We start from the raw sequence: 16,539 nt of genomic DNA, 5'->3' as shown, positions 1-16,539 counted from the left end.
CAAAGAGAAAAAGAACCAGCCAAAAGCCAACTGTCCCCTGTGGAACCGACCATTCCCGAAACGGACTAAGTTCCCAGGCGCCAGGCAACAGGTCCCAAGCATCCACAGATGAAAATCAATGGTTTCTCGGCACATGGTTTCGATCATAAGGTAAATGTACATACATATCCATGTCTTCGGTGCATAGTTCTCTTCTCCTTCCGTACACAGGAGGTCACCTGTAAGCTGTACCCCTACTTTATTTAACTAACCTTACTATTTAGCTAGGACCAACTAAGTCATTTCTAAAAGTCGATATTAACACTTTCTTTTTTTGCCCCTTTTATCCGTTAGAAGTTAGGTAATGAGCTGGGGTAGTATGTAGTTCCAGACAGAAGTCTCGGATGAGGATGGACATACTGCTCCCGTACCTGGATACGATCTCCTGATGCCTAATCGTCATGTAATAACTTACACAACCTCCCATCCGTATCCCTAATCCTCCTATACTCTCGAACTGCACCACCCCATTCCATCTCCAATAATACCATCCCCCTATCAACTCCCACCCCTACATCAGAACGACAACAACTCCACGCTCTCTAAATGTACATACCCTGATAATGAACATAACTCGAAATAAAACAACATTTCTCGCACAAAAAATAATAATAATAATATATTAATAATATAATATCCAAAAAGCCCCCCAAAAGTCTAATAATAGCCCCTCCCATCCAAAATAAAATTTAAATTTCCTCCAAAAAGCTGAGTAACCACCGACGTAGTTCACTACATAATCCATGACACCACATACCCACCTCCGACAGTAAATCGAGTCATGGCCAGGCGAAGAGTTAAGTTGCCCTCCTGAGAGGGGGTGGGTGACTTCCCACCAATCAGGGACAGGCAGATTGTTGCCGGGGTTGCTCCGCCGATGGGGAATGGTTGGCTTGTTTAACATAAGAAGTGGGGGTTGGTTTTTCTCACTCTCGTAGCCCCGCATCTGGTGAGGGTTTCCAGATGGGATGGTGAGGGGGGTAGGATGTAAAGTAAGTATGGAGGGTTAAGTACCTAATTAGTAGGTCAAAGTCTCAGTATGGATAGTTGTTGTTGACTGGGACTTTTATGGTTGTGGTTGCTTTGGGTTTATGTAAGTATGGTGTGCATAACTGTATGGAGGGAGGGAAGGTTGTCTGTACATGTATATATCACCATCGCCCAGAAACGAAGTACTATATATCTTAGTAACAATATCAACTGAAAAAAGAACGACCTTTTATTTTACCATTTAAACGGCAGAAAAGAAAAGAAAGTAAGAAAGAGAAATATCCCATACGCCATAAACTCGATGTAGAGCAGAAGTACGGTTGGTGCAACAAGCTATCTACCTACCTTGTATCAACCGAAACCACATCCTTCAACCTTAGTTGAACCCTAGAACGCGAAGCGAAATTCGTTCCACAGCTGACCAGAGAGAACATAAACCAATCGCCGAAAGGGGGGGGGGGGAAGGGGAAGATCAGGGTTGGCATTATTTGCGTGGTCGGAAGCATGGTTCCAGAAGAAGCGTCGGAGAAGAAAAGTACTAGTTCCTGTTTCTGTCGAACGAATCGCTTCTGTGTCAAGAACTGATGGTGCAAGCTTGACGGTCGCCCGTTTGGGCTCCTTGCAGAAGGATGATGTATGCTAATGCATGCATGCTGGTTTATGGATTCACGTCGGGTTGGCGTGGGCTGGGAGTTGATGATTGGTAGTGGTGGTGTTAATTTATGGAGCTGCTTGGAATATAATGTATGGTATTGTTCGGAGCTGGGAGGTGTACATACTGATACCATTTTGATAGCGAGGTATGTACTTCCGTTGGGTAGTACTATGTAGTATATACGTAGGACCAGAGAGGCTTCATATCCTCTACGATACGATGGCAAAGTGAAGCTTTGCGGTATATTTCTGTTATCAACTCATCTACGATCGGTCCAGACCTGCTCAGTAAAGGCAAGCACATCGTCAAGAAGCTCCTGTGGCCTTTCTACTGCTGCGAAATGTCCTCCCTCGTTGATGTCAATATAAGGAGAGCACGGTCGAGAAGACGAACGCACCTTTTCATGCTGTCGGAAGAACACAAGGTTCCCGGTTGCTTCAACCCAAGCGCGTGGTGCTGGCAGCAGCTCCATGGGAAAGTAAGAGAACCCAAACGGTTTACGGATATACCACCTCGGATCGAGCGTGTGCATAATCTTAGGTGGCGGGAATGCCTATATGGAAGGCTATGAGTCACTTCACATCGGTAGTGATACAAGGTAAACGTACCTCACGATAATGATAGATCGACCGAGGAAATGTCTCTGTAAACCAGTACAGGGACACAGACTCCAGGATAGTATACAGCGGCAGAGGACCATCAGGCCAATCAAGGAACTTCTCCCCAATCCTAAGAATTGCAAGGGATAGCTGTCAGCAGGGTAAGCAAGAAAGGTAGCAGGTGCCCCTTTACCAAGCTAGAAGGGCCAATGGATTAGTCGAAATAGCATTGCCAATGGTACTGGTTCGAGTGCCATGCTCCACGTAGTACCCCATTCCAGAAGACGAGAACCATTCTGCGCGGGCCAGGTTGCGCTTCTCAACCTCCGTTATAGCGGTATCCGGCACGTTATCGGGCTTTTTGACGAAACAGACGTTCACTGTAGCTTAATTAGTTTGCCGGTCACAGGGCCAACTCGCATGTGCTAAGCTCACGATGAACGGCTAATGTCACGTCCAATTAGCACTCTATACACTTCATGACGCTCCATAGCACAAACGTACCCTTGCAGGTATCATAGTCCACTGCTAGTATTCTGCCAATTTTGGCGCCAATATCACCCCCTTGTGCAATGTAGCCACTCTCAAATCCCAGGTTAACCATGAGCTGGTTGACAACGCGGGCAACATCCTCAGTGCCGAAATCTTTATCCAGCGGAGGGCCAGAGGAAAACGTGTAACCCGGAAGCGATGGAACAACAAAGTGGTAGGGTAAGGTTGCAGGAGTATATTTCTCCCGAATCAGCGACAGAATAGGGAGAAACTCAAGAAAGCTGCCTGTTGTACCACGTTAGTCAAACAACAAAGTATCCGAGAGACAGCAATGAAGGGACTATGGATTGCCTCCCTGGCCAGCCGTGTATGAACAAAATTGGAATCGCATCCTTTCTCTCTGAGAATATAGCGACGAAATGAATGTTCAAGCCCTCGATGTCGTATGTGAACTGGGGGAAGCCGTTGATATGACGCTCCACCGATCTCCTGTATATTATTAGGTCCATGGAAACGTCTCGGTGTACATAGCACACTACCAGTCAAAAGCTTTCCAGGCTTCTTTGGCATTGGCAAGCCACTCAGTTGTGACACCATATTTACGGTCTGGCTGCAGGCCCTCGAACGTTGGAGGGGCAATCTTCGAAAGCGTGACTAGGAGCTGTAGCTCTTGGATCTGCTCGTCGGATATGTTTACTTTGAATGGTGATGGATTAGCCTTCGCCCCCGAGGGGATCTTAATGAATGTAGGTTCCATGTTTCGATTATGCGGGGATTTTCACATCACACCTTCCTCATATTATAGGTGTATTTATATTTGAAAAGTATTTATTTGTTTGAATGCATTACCGGTGGGGAGAACTTTTCTGATCACATGTCCCTTGACTCATTAAAGAGACCCATACCCTTACATGGCCAATAATCCGGATGCTGACACGCCGGTGAACTGACAAGGCTAAACACCCTGTACTTGCTTGTTCTAGACATGTATCCTTCGGTCAGATCTCCACCGGCCATGGAATCTGGAGAGTCGTCGTACATCGAATCGAAATTCAACGTATGGCTTGGATAATTATTAAGAACACCCGGGGGAGGGACACAACCTGGAAACAAAACAGACGAAAATGGATGGTAGGCAAGCATCTACATTTGGTGGCAATCGAAGAATAGCATAACAGGTCATCAGCACGTGCCTTATACACATACACTCATACTCTCTCTGCCGTCTACGTTCGAATATATAAATGCATCGGTAGGTACTAAGGTATCATCTGCATTTACGTATGAACCCTTTGTCGGGTATACGTGTGCGGGATAAAGTACCGAAATGAAACGTCTGCCTTGTCCCAGGTTATAGTCATCATTAATCAAAGTAGATATAGTTAACACAAGATTTGCAGATACAAAAACTAAGCGTCGGGAAGAAAACCATTAAAAAAGATATGACCAGACTGGGGCTCGATCCCAGGACCTTATGCGTGTTAAGCATACGTGATAACCAACTACACCATCCGGCCAATTGATGTTTGTTGCGGTTCTAATTTTGGTAAACATGCCAAAACTAAATTCATTAGTATAAACGCACTTTACAGGGTCGGTATAACCTCGCCCAAAAGCTTGACCAAACCAGTCATTTCTTCCTCTGCAACATCTGTTAGGGCTATACCGATTACCACCTCGGCTTTGAAAGCACTCACCTGTATTATAATGCAGCAGACTGATTCGCACAACCCCATCCTCAACATCCTCCAGACCAATGACCTCATTGATCAGCCTATGGCTATACATATGGCCACTGCGGAAACCATATGCAGACTGTTTCTCCACCTCATCTACAAGCTTCTGGCTTTTGACGCCTTGTACTGTGAAACTAATAACGGGGACGCGCAGGTTCCTATCCGCCGAGCGCTCTCCGTAGACAGTGATCCGATCGTTACTGTTGAGGAAATCCAGAACTATCTTTTGCAGCTTCTCCTCATGGACCGCGATATTGTCCCATGATGCTGCCACATCAGGTTCGAAGTACTCGACTACACGTGGAATGCTCTGTGTAAGCTCATAGTTGGCGGATGCCAGGTTAAGCTTCAAGTCGAGTGTGTCGGTGCCTTTGAAGAAATGACCGAGAGGGTCGAGCTGATCATGGACGCGTGACGAGGCATACAGCTGAGCGATATGTGGGCCGTAGACCTTGTACCATGAAAATGCCTATTTGTAGTAGTCAGCTCATGTGGCCCTTGGTCAGGGTCGCAACAGATACTCACGTAGAAGTCGACATCAAGATCCTTGACATCAACCTGTCGATGGGGCGCGAGTGCAACGCCGTCGACACAGAGCAAGGCCTAGCAGACAAAAGTAAGCATTACATTAGATTCTATTTTCGCAAGTATCGTACCCGAGGATATTGATGCACGATCTTCGCAATTTCCGTAACATTCACAATAGACCCAACGATGTTCGATGTATGTGGACAAGCCACAAGTCTCGTCTTTTCCGAAATCAAATGCTTCAAGTCGCTTGGATCACAGACAAGTTTCTGATGATTCGCAGCGGACCACCACTTCACCTCTAAACCCAGTCGTTCTGCGACCCTAATCCACGCCGCGGAATTGGCCTCGTGGTTTAACTTTGAAAGAATGAGCTCATCACCTGGCTGAAACTTCAGTGCTGTTGAGAGATTGTGCAGGAGCTGCGTAGTTGATACGCCAAGGCAGATCTATCGGGACTGTTAGTGGGAGTTTACTTTTCGTTGTGCAGGAATCCGGCGCACCTCTTCGGGTTTTGCGTTGATGAACTTCGCCGCCGCTTCGTACGCGTTGGTATATGAAGCAGTGGATATCTTGGAGGTCGTGTATGTTGCCCCTAACTGAACATTGGTATTTGTGAGGTAAGAAGTAATGCTAGATTAAGACTATGAGTAAGTCAAGGCTAGTTGTCCTACCAGGATAAGCTTACGACTCAATCACCGTGTCCAGCACTTGGCTACCTCCTGTTCGGCTGATTAGCAAAGCGCTAGGTATTGGGGGTATGAAGCCACAGCGGCCTTGATCAAAGCTTCACTCACCTGCATTGTCTAAGAAGACCTGCTCTTGCTTCAATGCGGGGAAGCGAGACCGAACCTGCGCGATGTTGAGGGACATTCTGAATGGCGTGGTGTCACCGTTGAGATAAGTCGGACCTTAGGGAAGAATATATATCTACTCGAGGAGTAGGTGGTTGCCTCCCCTTAAGTAGCAGGCAGCGTTCGCTCTTACAATAAGGCGTGAGAGGGGTAACTCCACTACTGTTCCAACTAGTAGGGTATCAGATCCCCCGAACTACCACCGATTCACTCATAGTCAAATAAACAAACATGTCTGGAATTATAGTCTCCACAGCTTGGCTCTGGTAGACTCATGCGAACTGTTATCCAAGAAACTACACGCCTGCTCAAAATAACTTCGGAAAACACGTAAATAGACGAGCTCTCTGATTCCAACCGGGTATATTCCATGCAAACCATGATATGTTCAAACAAGGGCAGATTAAAATAGCACAGGAGAAGGCAGTCTAAGGGAAAGGAAACAGCCAAGAAGTGAATATTATCATCATCCATTACCTCGGGCGCATGCTTGCACTTGGATTCCCCGCAGGGTGCGCTGCATCATGTACCACACAGAGCAGATATTTCTTATCAGGAACAACGACAATTTCATGCTTTTTGGTTCTCAGTCGCAGAAGCTTGACTTCGTCGTCGTCCTCTTTCTCCGATGTCTCGCCATCCCCATCGTCTCGGGATATTCCATTGCCAAGCCCTTCTTGAAAGCCGTTTGGTTCTGTTTTAGAACCATTGGTGGTCTCAGTCGGGGGTCGCGAAAGCGACAAGCTTAAATCTGATGCACTGGAAACAAAGGCAAAGATGCGCGCTGCTAGAGCTTCTGCTTGGGATGGTTGGTAGGATGGTTGGCGGTGAGTGGCCGCGCCGGATGGTGTTGAAGGGGAGGATGGTTCTGCAGGTGTCGTTGTTGACTCTGACGGTTCCTCGGCAGATATATCGGTCTGCGACATGCTGGGGCTGCTACTGCTGGCCGATTTCGCGGCTAGCAATCCTGTGCTCTGGATAATAGAACCATCTTTGCGGGAGAGGATGAAGGTGGATTGGACTCCGGGGCGCGATGTGAGATGCGAGAGGAGAGCGGTAACATGTTGGGGGACCTGCGAAAACTGGTTATATTAGTAAATATATAGCTGTTGTTCTTGTTTAGAAGCAGTTAGGAGAAAAAGGGAGGCCTACTGCTGTTGTATGCGCCATTTTCCTGGAAGAACTCAAGAGGGTTTGGGAAAGACGGGGTGAGTGTAAGAGGTTGCGATTGCTTCTGAGAATTAAAATTTGCTCATGACATAGATTAAGTCACTAGACTTTTGACTGCGCTCTTCCTTTACTCCTCGGGCACTTCCAAGCTGCCGTTTTACAAAGGAATGAAGCTGTTTGATACTTTGTTGATGACTATCGATTGACACTGACCAAACCACGGGTTGGATGACTAAGCTTCACTGACAATAGCATAGTTACCCTTACGGAGTAACTCAGTGTGGTGTTCTCTTACCCATGTTGCCGTGTTAGACATATACCTTTTACGGCATCAAGCGACCTTGAAATAGATTCTAAACAGTAGTAATAGTCATCAAGGTGAGGAAAAAAATGATTCACTGAGAGAGAAGGAAAGGTATGCGTAGTGCCGGCAAATCGCTACCAAACCACACTGCAACGCCATGTCGCCTTGCATACCAACCATACCGTCGAGAAATAAAGCATTGAGTTGGTTCGATCAAGACAGACAATGCGCTGGCGATTGTGTGGCTGCTTTAAACAGAAAAAGCTACATATAAAAAAGGCAAAATGAAAAAGATGAAAAAAGAAGGCCCGAACCGCGGATCGAACGCGGGACCTCTCGCATATTAGTGCTATTGCAACCCAAAGCGAGAATCATACCACTAGACCATCCGGGCGATTACGAAAGATTGTCAGCTTATTAGTTATAAGATCCAGTGCAGCAAAGATGTGTATTTTTACATTCTTCTCCAATGAAGACGTTTGCTGCCTCCATGCTGCCCCACACCAGGCTATGTCGATAGAGCTGTGTTCAACACTCAAACGAAGCTAATTTTTATCGGCTTTGTTTGCTGTAGAATTCTATCCTTTCTCTTTTTCAATATACTAAAAAGAAAGATGATTGGATTTTCATTCGGGAATTGCTAGGAAGGTGCTGGATATAAGATGCACGGTAGTAAGCTAACAAGATATACAATTGTATATACTACGAACTCTCGGGAGGCAAGGAAATGGTAGGGAAAAGAGGACCACTAGAAGATCCTCCCATTACAACTAAACCCATACACAGTATATCCAACGGCATGCACAATAGGGGGTATAGAAATGCACATACATATATGGAGCACTTCGTCGTTCGCGATCATAGTGAAAGGGTTGTGTCTGTGTTCCCCGCCGGGTGCTGGACCGGCCCGCAACGGTATGTACCAGTAAGATATAACCTACCAAGTTATCTACTTCGATCTTTTTTCTTTTCCCTACCAGTCAAGGAAGTAGGGAGAAACGACGCGACTTCATATTTAAGACACCCAGTTTTTTAATAACATAGCTCCTCTCACGTAACTATTGAAACACAAGCTCTGTAATGTATTTGTCACTTTTGGGTTATAATCATAGAAATATACACACAATATATCGAAGCCCGGATGGTCTAGTGGTATGATTCTCGCTTTGGGCTGCAATAGCAACAATCTGCGAGAGGTCCCGCGTTCAAACCGCGGTTCGGGCCTTCCTTTTTCATCTTTTTTCTTTTTGTTTTCCATTTCCTGTCAAAAAATAAAAAGCCAAGGAAGGACAAATGAAAGACATGATTTTTATTCCTTTTGTAACTCGGCTTGTCCGTGATGTTTCATATCCCGACCTTAGGTAGCATCGCTACAACACTAGCTGTGGTTTGGGAATATAGAGCACCATGATATTTCTTATTAAAATATATAAGATCTTGCTCATATTAACTTAGGGTGATATCCACTCAAAGAATATTCCGAATAAAACATACACTGATGAAAGAGGGTCATCCAATTTTTTATCAAACAAAAATAAGAATATCCGGTCTCAATAACCCGGTACAACATACAAGAGACAGCACGGAAGGGTATATAACTAAGTAAACAGGGTGTCCAATAATCGTTTAAATAAAACATCCATTTCTGTGTAGGTATAGTAGGTATTAGTATCGTCTATCTAGGGTAGTTGTATTTTAATAAATAGGAGATCAAACGAATGTAAGGAGTAACGATTCAGCAGGGTAGATAAACGGCCTGCCTTCGCTCACACCACTCTTTAGCTTTCTTAGGTTCTAGAGACCTTGCACAAGGTGGCCTTGGTCATCTGTGTACCAAGCATCCTTCTCAGACAGCCTGAGTGGCCTCATGACTAAGTTATCATGCGCATTGATGTGTCTTCGCGGCCGTGTGCCTATCATCTCAATAGAATCACCCGAGAACCAATCCACAAGGTATTTGCTATCGGGGGAGGTGGGGGGGCACCCTATCCAACTGTGCGAAGAAAGGCACTACCTCGAGGGAGAATAGCAAGAAACGCAAGCTCCGCTCCTGGGTCATTATCATGAACCTTTATAGTAGCCCAGTTTTCCGGGTGTCGCTTTCCAGGCTGAATGACTGCCTGTATCAAGATTCTGGCAGAAAGATCCTTTCGAGATTCTGCATGTGGCTCTAAGCTTAGTGCTGCTATTTCAGGGCCCGCTCGTATTGCAACTGGCCTTTTTTCCTTATGCTAATTTCCAGAGTACCTTGACCCTCTAGGATCCCCTTGTCCTGGATTGTCCGGCGCGACTTTCGGTCCGCAGGCGTTCTCGTTAAAGAGGCTACCCGTCTTATTAGCATTTGGCATGGATCAGACGTCGCGACTGCAATATGTTGTTCAGAATACTCTGCTTCTGATACGGGGATGATATCACTGAGGACATCCCCATCCTCCATATCGTTCATTTCTACCACGAGAATATCTTACTCTTCTGGCGTAGCGCATTTGACGATAATCTCTTGCTATTTCTTCTGTACAAGCGCCACTGTCTCTTGTAGTTCTACTTCATCAGTAGAGCCCATATATTCACCAATCACTTCCCCGAGAGGGACGGTGGCAAGTGCTTTCTGCTGGTTGCCATGTTCTAAAGGCACCTGGGAATACAGAGCAGTGTAGAATTGGTCCATTTCCCCGAGTTTGCGTTTGGGAAGAGCATCCCTTCTATGTACTCTCGACTCATGGCCCTGGTTGGAAGTACCGGGCTGGGTTCGACTTTCTATTTTCTGCTCTCAGTTTGGAGCTTTTCGTCTAAAGTGAACAAGAGCAACATTAAGTCTCGGGCCAGAGAGCCACCGATTTTTTCCAGGTAATTGATATCGTCGGCACATCGAAATACCTTCCTGAAAATGAAGGCCTCAATTTTGGGATTGATATTCGAAGCTGTCATTTTCTGGGAATCATTGTTCTCCTAGTGGTAGATTCGCAGGATGTGATGCACAGCTGATGCAAAAATTGTAGAAACATGGACGAATCCCTTACGTCCCGGTTAATGCTGCAGCAAGTTTGAATACTTCCACAAGCTTTTGTACCTAGGGCCTGGATCTGACCAAGCGCTGTTAATGATGTCGGGGCTTTCAGATAAACCCATCTGATCAGATTCCCTTCTGTCTCGAAAAGCCCGGAGACTTTCCCACAGTAGTACGTGACTTCAAAACGATTGGCAATGATTTGCTCTGGGACAACCAAACTCCCTGCTACACCTTCATAGGCTATGGCAGGTACGTCACAGCTCTGCGAAGCTCGTGAGAACCTGCACAGTCGAGGATTCGCAAACCACAGCGTACAGTTCGTTTCGTAGAGACCGCTTTCGTGGATGCCCCGAGGTACATCTGTTTTATCGTGGCCAGTACCCATCGGGCAGCCGGGTATTATAATCCCTACCCTTGTTCTTGCATGGCCAATAAGAGAACTGGGATGGATCTCTTCTCCCATGGCTTTTCAAGACAGCCTCAGCGAGTCTTAACCGGATGGACGATGTGTCAAATGCGCCTTGGTCTAATGTGTGGCGGCCATTGAAAGGATGGTCAATCTGGCGGAACCTCGTAGCTTCCACCCCAGCGCGGTCAAAATGCCCTTGTTAATATCTCCATTTCGTCAAAAACGGGTCACCGCACCATTGCTTAGCATCCTAATCCGGTTCCTCGGTCTCTCCTCTAGACCTGGGCCACATCGTGATATGAGGGTCGGGGGGACTTTCCAAGCTTGATGGGGTTGGGCCTGTCGAATATGTGATCTCAGACCAATGCCTTGGGCAAGGGGCAGGAGAACATCTGAGGCAAGGTCAGAATACGAGGTCTCTGCTGGGCAACCGAAATATCGCTCAAGGGTATCGAAGGGTAAGGACTGGAAAGCAAAAGCGAAGGACATCTCTAGAAGTGTTGAGAATATGCTCTGTGTTTCCTGGTCAAGAATCCCAGAGTCTGTGAAGGACCAAAGTCGAACATAATCCATCGTTCTCATCCCATTGTCTTTCTGAATCACAAAGTAATGAAGCGTATCTGCTATTGGCTTGGCGGACCCCTTAACATGTTGCTTGATCCGTCTTTCAGCGCATAAGGACTGGCCAACGTAAGGCCGCCAGTATCCCATGTTTCGATCATCCATAACATAGTCGAGATATCCACTATTGTCTGGCCAGGCAATAAGAGGTTCCAACTGCTTAGATCTGATACCGTCTAGCCTTCCCTCTGTTATCTTACTCGCGGGGTATTCAAATTGTCGATCAACCTACAGCTTGACGGTGACCTTCGAGCCCTGCAATGCCTTGACATCGGGCCAATGCTCTTGAGCAGCCGGCCTGTTACATGACGACCATAGTAGCTCTCCATAATCCTGTAGTACGGTATATGTCTTAACTCAGGATAGTTGTTCTCAAGTAGGGGATGTGATAAATTGTATAATATAGTGCGAATATTGGGAATTACGACATGGGAAGATACCTCATAAGAAATCTAGGATGATTAGCCGATTTTCAAGCCTTATTAGATCCATATCTCCCTGCACTCACATCGGTAGTGTCGTCCTGAAGCGAGCTTATAGGTTGCGGATATATACTGGTTTCCATTAACCTCACCGGCGTGATCGTCGTCGTCGTCGTCGCGAAACGTGGTAACCAGTAGCTTGATTTCTCGTCTTCTTTGCCCTACCTGAGCTATTCACTTTTTGGAGATAAAGAAAACATGTGGAGCTGTTCGCTGATTTTTTTGCCGTATCGCGTTTGTCATGGCATGTCTATTTCAGGTATCTGTAGCTGCCCGGATCTTCAGTATCAGAATAGAGTATAGTATGATCGTATAGCTACACGTAAAATGATGAAAGGAATTTCTAATAATAGGGAGCTTCCAAATTATCCGGTATAAGTCTTTGAACCTCTGTTGTTTAAGCCGGCACCGGAGCAGTGATTGACTTCACAAAAGTTGGACATTTTTAAAGCTACTTTTTAATATCTATCTAGTACATGCCTGGACAGCAATAAGAACCAGTGCTCGCAAGTTATGGCCATATCGCTGTAAACGTAAACACACAAGCAACAATGAACCATAGATATAAGGTCTTGAGCAAAAAACATACAGATAGGTGGGCATCGGGGTAGCTTGGTAGAGAATAATTTGGAGCACAATGATATATTTTAGAGTGGTATGACTTCTAAAGTATAGTTGAACTATCCTTTCCTTGTCTTGAGGCATTGCACGTTGGTCGCCGCTGGTATATGCTGTTAAGCTCGTCGTAATTATATCTAGATATTAGCATGTAAATAAACTCTCAGTTCAAGATATTACCGACGCTCCGCAACAATCGAAAATATCTGATTTACCAAGCAAATCAAAGCTTTGTTAGTAAAGATGATAGATTATTAGTAATTTATTAATTAGCTAGTTGAAAAAAAAGATTATTTCCACTATATCTACTACAGTACTTCTATAGATTAAGTGCTTCTTCGGTAATAGCCTGCCGTACCCTACCCTATCTTCGCAAGTGAAAGCGGGACAGTCTGGGAAAGATTGATTTTATATTTTTAACTTACACTAGACGGCTCCTGGTTTTAGTTCCATCTATTCTACGACTATAGTTATCTTTGTAGCTGTCCTTCTCTTGTCTCTTGCTCGTCATTGGTATAACCTCTTAAGTTTGTGACATTGCATATTATTACCATAGCAGGCAACACAACATCTACAGCGATATCTAGGTCTTGAACAAGTACAGAATACACTACTTCAAAAAGGAATGCAGAATTTATACATTGAATATTTCGACCCTAACGAATAAGAAAGTACATTAAGCCCTTATCTTGAGTTTTTGTGTGCTCTCAGGATTCGATTGATCCGACACCCAACCAAAATCAAAATCCTCAATCATGTTTTCCAGCTCTCGGATGTCAGCACTTGCTTCCGACCCATAGCTACTCCGCTGGCTGGAGCCTGGGCTGGCAATCCAAGTCTCTGGACGGTACGGAGGCTGGCGTCTGCGTGCAGCCCGCTCGTTCCTCATGACATGGGAACCAGGGCTAGAGGATGTGTTCGTCATAGATGAGAAGGATCTACCAGTCGGGGTAGTAGAGAGTGAGGTGGACGATCCTCCAAGGAGGCCTTCTACGTTCTGTTTGCCTCCCACATCTAAAGCCGCAAGAAGAGCAGCTTGAAGGGTCTTGTTTTGATGCTCGAGATGCGCAATGCGCTTTTCAAGCTCCCGAACGTAAGAGGGGCGATGGCGGCTGCCTCGTTTTTCGTGATAGTAGTATGGTGACTGAGGGGAAGCTTTCTCTAAGCCATGGCTTCTGCGGTTTCGAGGCGTTATGGGCCGGGAGTAATCGTAGGATGACGGCTTCTTTGTATGACGCGTTTTGTGTGTGGCAGGCTCACCAACCTCAATGGATGCTAACCTAGGTTGTCGTCGCCTGCTAGAAATGGGGTGTGGCTGTTGCTTGTGCGAGCCAAAATCCACAGCTTCATCTTCTGAGGATGCGAGAGGGGTTGCGGAGCGTTCGAAAAGGTCAAGTTCATTGTTTAGCCTCTCGCCTAGAACGCTTGTGCTTCGTGCACCCCCGCTTGGGTAACAATGAGAGTTTCTTTTCGAGGCAGGTAGCGATGAATGCCCGCGGGTGTCGAATGATGTGGCGTGAGCCCAATCGAGCGAGCTGCCATTATTGCCAGTCGCGTGGGCTTCAGTTGATGGCTCAGGAGAATTCCACGATACAGGGGAAAGTGGGGGCGAATGGGTATCCGCAAGTCCCCTTTCACATCGGTTGTGGGCTCCCTCATCGCGGTCCCGTGGAGCAACTGTCGCTTCACCATACTTTTCTGATGAGGTCCTTTCAGAGAGTCTCGAGGAAAGAGATCGCCCCCTTTCAAGTGGGCGGCTGTCCGAGTCTTTCAAATAAATTCGACTCGCTGACATGTCCTTCTTCTTCAGCGCACAAACCCTTTCAGCTCGGCTCTGAACATCCCTTACAGAAGGGACAGGTATAGCTGGGCTCGATGTGTCTGCCTTGGAGAGTTCATGCCCCCGATCCTTTGCTATTCCGGGGTTGGTAGTATCCGATGCAGTCCGACCCGGTATTGATACATGGTTGACTCTCTTCACAGAGCTACCCTTGGGACCGTCTTCTGTAGAGCGTGGTGGTAGCTGAGAGTCTTGCTGCCTTTGGACGACTTGAGGACTTTTTCTACTGGTATGAGCCTCGTGTCCATGAATAGGACGAATCCCTGCAACTCCTTCCGGCAGTGCAGGCAAAGGTCTCATAGGTGCTGGAAGAGGGAATGCATCAATTGCGCCCATGGGTAACGATGCCGGGCGGCGGCTGTTCCTAGCTACGGAGAGCTTCTCATGTCCTGGATTCGACACAGTACTTTTGTTTAGGCTTGCAGGCTGCATTTGGGGCACATGACCCATACGGCTAGGCTTTTCAAATTCATCATCACAGCCTGAAGTCCTAGATGCAGGTTTGGTTTTCCCATCGCTCTGTGGAGTGCTAGCGGCGGAGGAACTTTGCTGCGCTGGGGTGGGTTGTAAGGACCCCATGGCAGGGGATGGGCAGCCATTCGATATGCGCAGGGCTCCTTTATTCGGCATGCGTGGAGGGGTGGTGTCAGGAAAGAGCTTCAGAGTTTGTACAGCTGGATTTGAGTGACTTGGGATGGTATTTGGGGCATTGGTTAGAGGGGACCTTCTGCCTGCTGCTTCGGGGACATCCTTGTGTTCTCTTAGTTTGAGTGCCTCTGACTGTTCGGGGTTCAACTTCGTTCAAATCAGTATTGCGTATAGCATGTTTACTGGATGACCAGGGCTTACCTGTTGTTTGTTGTCTGAAGAGATAATACTGACAGACATCTTCGCGTGATGACTGCTTGTCCGATCCGGAATATCTGGGAACTTTGGCAAAGCTTCTATCTCATCTACCGGTTCGCTAACACTGGAAGTCGAAATATTTCTAGTTTCAGGATTAAAAGAATGATCTTGCGAATCACGGTTGTCCTTCGGAGGATTGTTCAACTGGGCTGAAGGTTGATATGGCGGAGGGGTCACATCCTCAAGACGAGGAGGATGAGGCCCTGCAGCGTCAATCAATGATGTAAAATCACGTAGATCAAGCGAAGACAGACGGCTGCCCTTTGTTTCACGCGTATCTAGCCTTTGAAGGGAACTCTCCAGCCAAGGCTGTCCAATGCTTTCCACCTCCCTTCTAGAGCTCGATTGGAAGCTGTGATTGGAAGTTGATAAGGAAGAAGATACCGTAGAATCGATGCTTCGTTTAGGAGCAGATTTCTTGGTCTTGGGAGCAGGTAGTGATATAGGCAAGAACCCCTCTTGCTGGAGCGCTAGCAGCTGACGAGATGCTTCTTCGGTTTTGGTTTGGGGGTCATTACCCCTTCTGGGGCGCTGAGCTAGCTGTCGCAAGCGCCGCTGGCCCGCTTTAAAGATCTCACGAGCACCGCCAGATTGCGAAGATCCGCTTGATAGTGATTCCTGCGCCTGGAAGAACTGTACAAGGTCGGGGACATGTTCGGTCCTCGGCTGGATATTTGACAATCCTGGAGGCTGAATGTACCCCGCTGGGATGGTGGACATGGTGAGTTGACCGAGTTTAGACAATTGAGGACCGGGGCGGCAGGGTTGGTACTATTGGATTCGGTGCAATTGAGTTCTCGTTGATGTTTTCCTGTCGATTTGTCGCCTAGGTCTCAGTTGTATGTGAATCTAAGACCGACTAACTGGCATATGAGTCGATAAGGAGAGAAAGAGGGAGTATTGAATACTTGAATAAGAAAGATCAGTGACATGAAAGGAACATAGAAGAAGGAATGACGTATGTAGATAGAAGATGAGATCAACAATTGGGGTATCAAACAAAGAGAAGAGACTTGACAGAGAAAGACAGAAAAAGACAGAGAAGAGAGAGAGAGACAGAGAGAGACAAATGAGTGTGAGGCGAAAAAGCCTAATCAAAATGTATGTATGTACAAGAAATTAATTGATAATCGAGATCCATGAGGGGAAAGTAACAGGATATCAACCTACATTCAAGGAAGACGAACCGCAGGGAGCGGTCCTTTCTTTAAAGAGATTTCCCTCAACATCTGGGCCTGTCACGACCCTACATAGACGGGAGCATCCAGTCCAGTTTCTGAATGCGA

At 46.5% G+C, this 16,539-nt stretch overlaps 5 protein-coding genes and 3 non-coding genes across 8 annotated transcripts; 1 reads left to right on the top strand and 7 right to left on the bottom strand.

Moving 5' to 3' along the window:
• Positions 1–601: 601 nt before the first annotated feature.
• On the bottom strand, positions 602–1,303 carry BDW43DRAFT_292979 (uncharacterized protein). The gene has a single exon (XM_032043777.1). The coding sequence runs from the start codon at positions 983–985 to the stop codon at positions 662–664; it is 324 nt and encodes a 107-aa protein (XP_031894696.1). The 5' UTR covers positions 986–1,303; the 3' UTR covers positions 602–661.
• Positions 1,304–1,521: 218 nt separating this feature from the next.
• BDW43DRAFT_292959 (epoxide hydrolase family protein) lies at positions 1,522–3,598 on the bottom strand. Its single transcript, XM_032043776.1, has 8 exons — positions 3,315–3,598; positions 3,127–3,264; positions 2,788–3,056; positions 2,719–2,727; positions 2,477–2,663; positions 2,293–2,413; positions 2,082–2,237; positions 1,522–2,033 (listed from the first exon to the last, which is right to left on the bottom strand). Exons 1-8 carry the CDS (start codon positions 3,530–3,532, stop codon positions 1,944–1,946), a joined length of 1,188 nt encoding a protein of 395 aa, XP_031894695.1. The 5' UTR covers positions 3,533–3,598; the 3' UTR covers positions 1,522–1,943.
• A 611-nt stretch (positions 3,599–4,209) lies between these two features.
• Positions 4,210–6,020, bottom strand: BDW43DRAFT_292954 (putative aminotransferase). Its single transcript, XM_032043775.1, has 7 exons — positions 5,837–6,020; positions 5,728–5,761; positions 5,543–5,672; positions 5,168–5,488; positions 5,037–5,114; positions 4,473–4,980; positions 4,210–4,417 (listed from the first exon to the last, which is right to left on the bottom strand). Exons 1-7 carry the CDS (start codon positions 5,910–5,912, stop codon positions 4,362–4,364), a joined length of 1,203 nt encoding a protein of 400 aa, XP_031894694.1. The 5' UTR covers positions 5,913–6,020; the 3' UTR covers positions 4,210–4,361.
• BDW43DRAFT_t226 lies at positions 4,219–4,292 on the bottom strand. Its single transcript has one exon. It is a non-coding gene; the product is annotated as a tRNA-Val (tRNA).
• A 14-nt stretch (positions 6,021–6,034) lies between the features above and the next one.
• Positions 6,035–7,640, bottom strand: BDW43DRAFT_292948 (uncharacterized protein). The gene is made up of 2 exons (XM_032043774.1): positions 7,046–7,640; positions 6,035–6,975 (listed from the first exon to the last, which is right to left on the bottom strand). Exons 1-2 carry the CDS (start codon positions 7,061–7,063, stop codon positions 6,367–6,369), a joined length of 627 nt encoding a protein of 208 aa, XP_031894693.1. The 5' UTR covers positions 7,064–7,640; the 3' UTR covers positions 6,035–6,366.
• Positions 7,641–7,672: 32 nt separating this feature from the next.
• BDW43DRAFT_t225 lies at positions 7,673–7,761 on the bottom strand. The gene has a single exon. It is a non-coding gene; the product is annotated as a tRNA-Pro (tRNA).
• Positions 7,762–8,502: 741 nt separating this feature from the next.
• BDW43DRAFT_t227 lies at positions 8,503–8,591 on the top strand. Its single transcript has one exon. It is a non-coding gene; the product is annotated as a tRNA-Pro (tRNA).
• A 4,592-nt stretch (positions 8,592–13,183) lies between these two features.
• BDW43DRAFT_316458 (uncharacterized protein) lies at positions 13,184–15,973 on the bottom strand (the record flags this gene model as incomplete). Its single annotated transcript, XM_032048306.1, has 2 exons — positions 13,184–15,142; positions 15,197–15,973. 2 exons carry the CDS (start codon positions 15,971–15,973, stop codon positions 13,184–13,186), a joined length of 2,736 nt encoding a protein of 911 aa, XP_031894692.1.
• Between the last annotated feature and the right edge of the window lie 566 nt (positions 15,974–16,539).

The sequence above is a fragment of the Aspergillus alliaceus genome, assembly GCF_009176365.1.
Source record: "Aspergillus alliaceus strain CBS 536.65 unplaced genomic scaffold BDW43scaffold_75, whole genome shotgun sequence".
NCBI lineage: Eukaryota > Fungi > Ascomycota > Eurotiomycetes > Eurotiales > Aspergillaceae > Aspergillus > Aspergillus alliaceus.
This window is presented reverse-complemented; position numbering and strand designations above follow the sequence as displayed.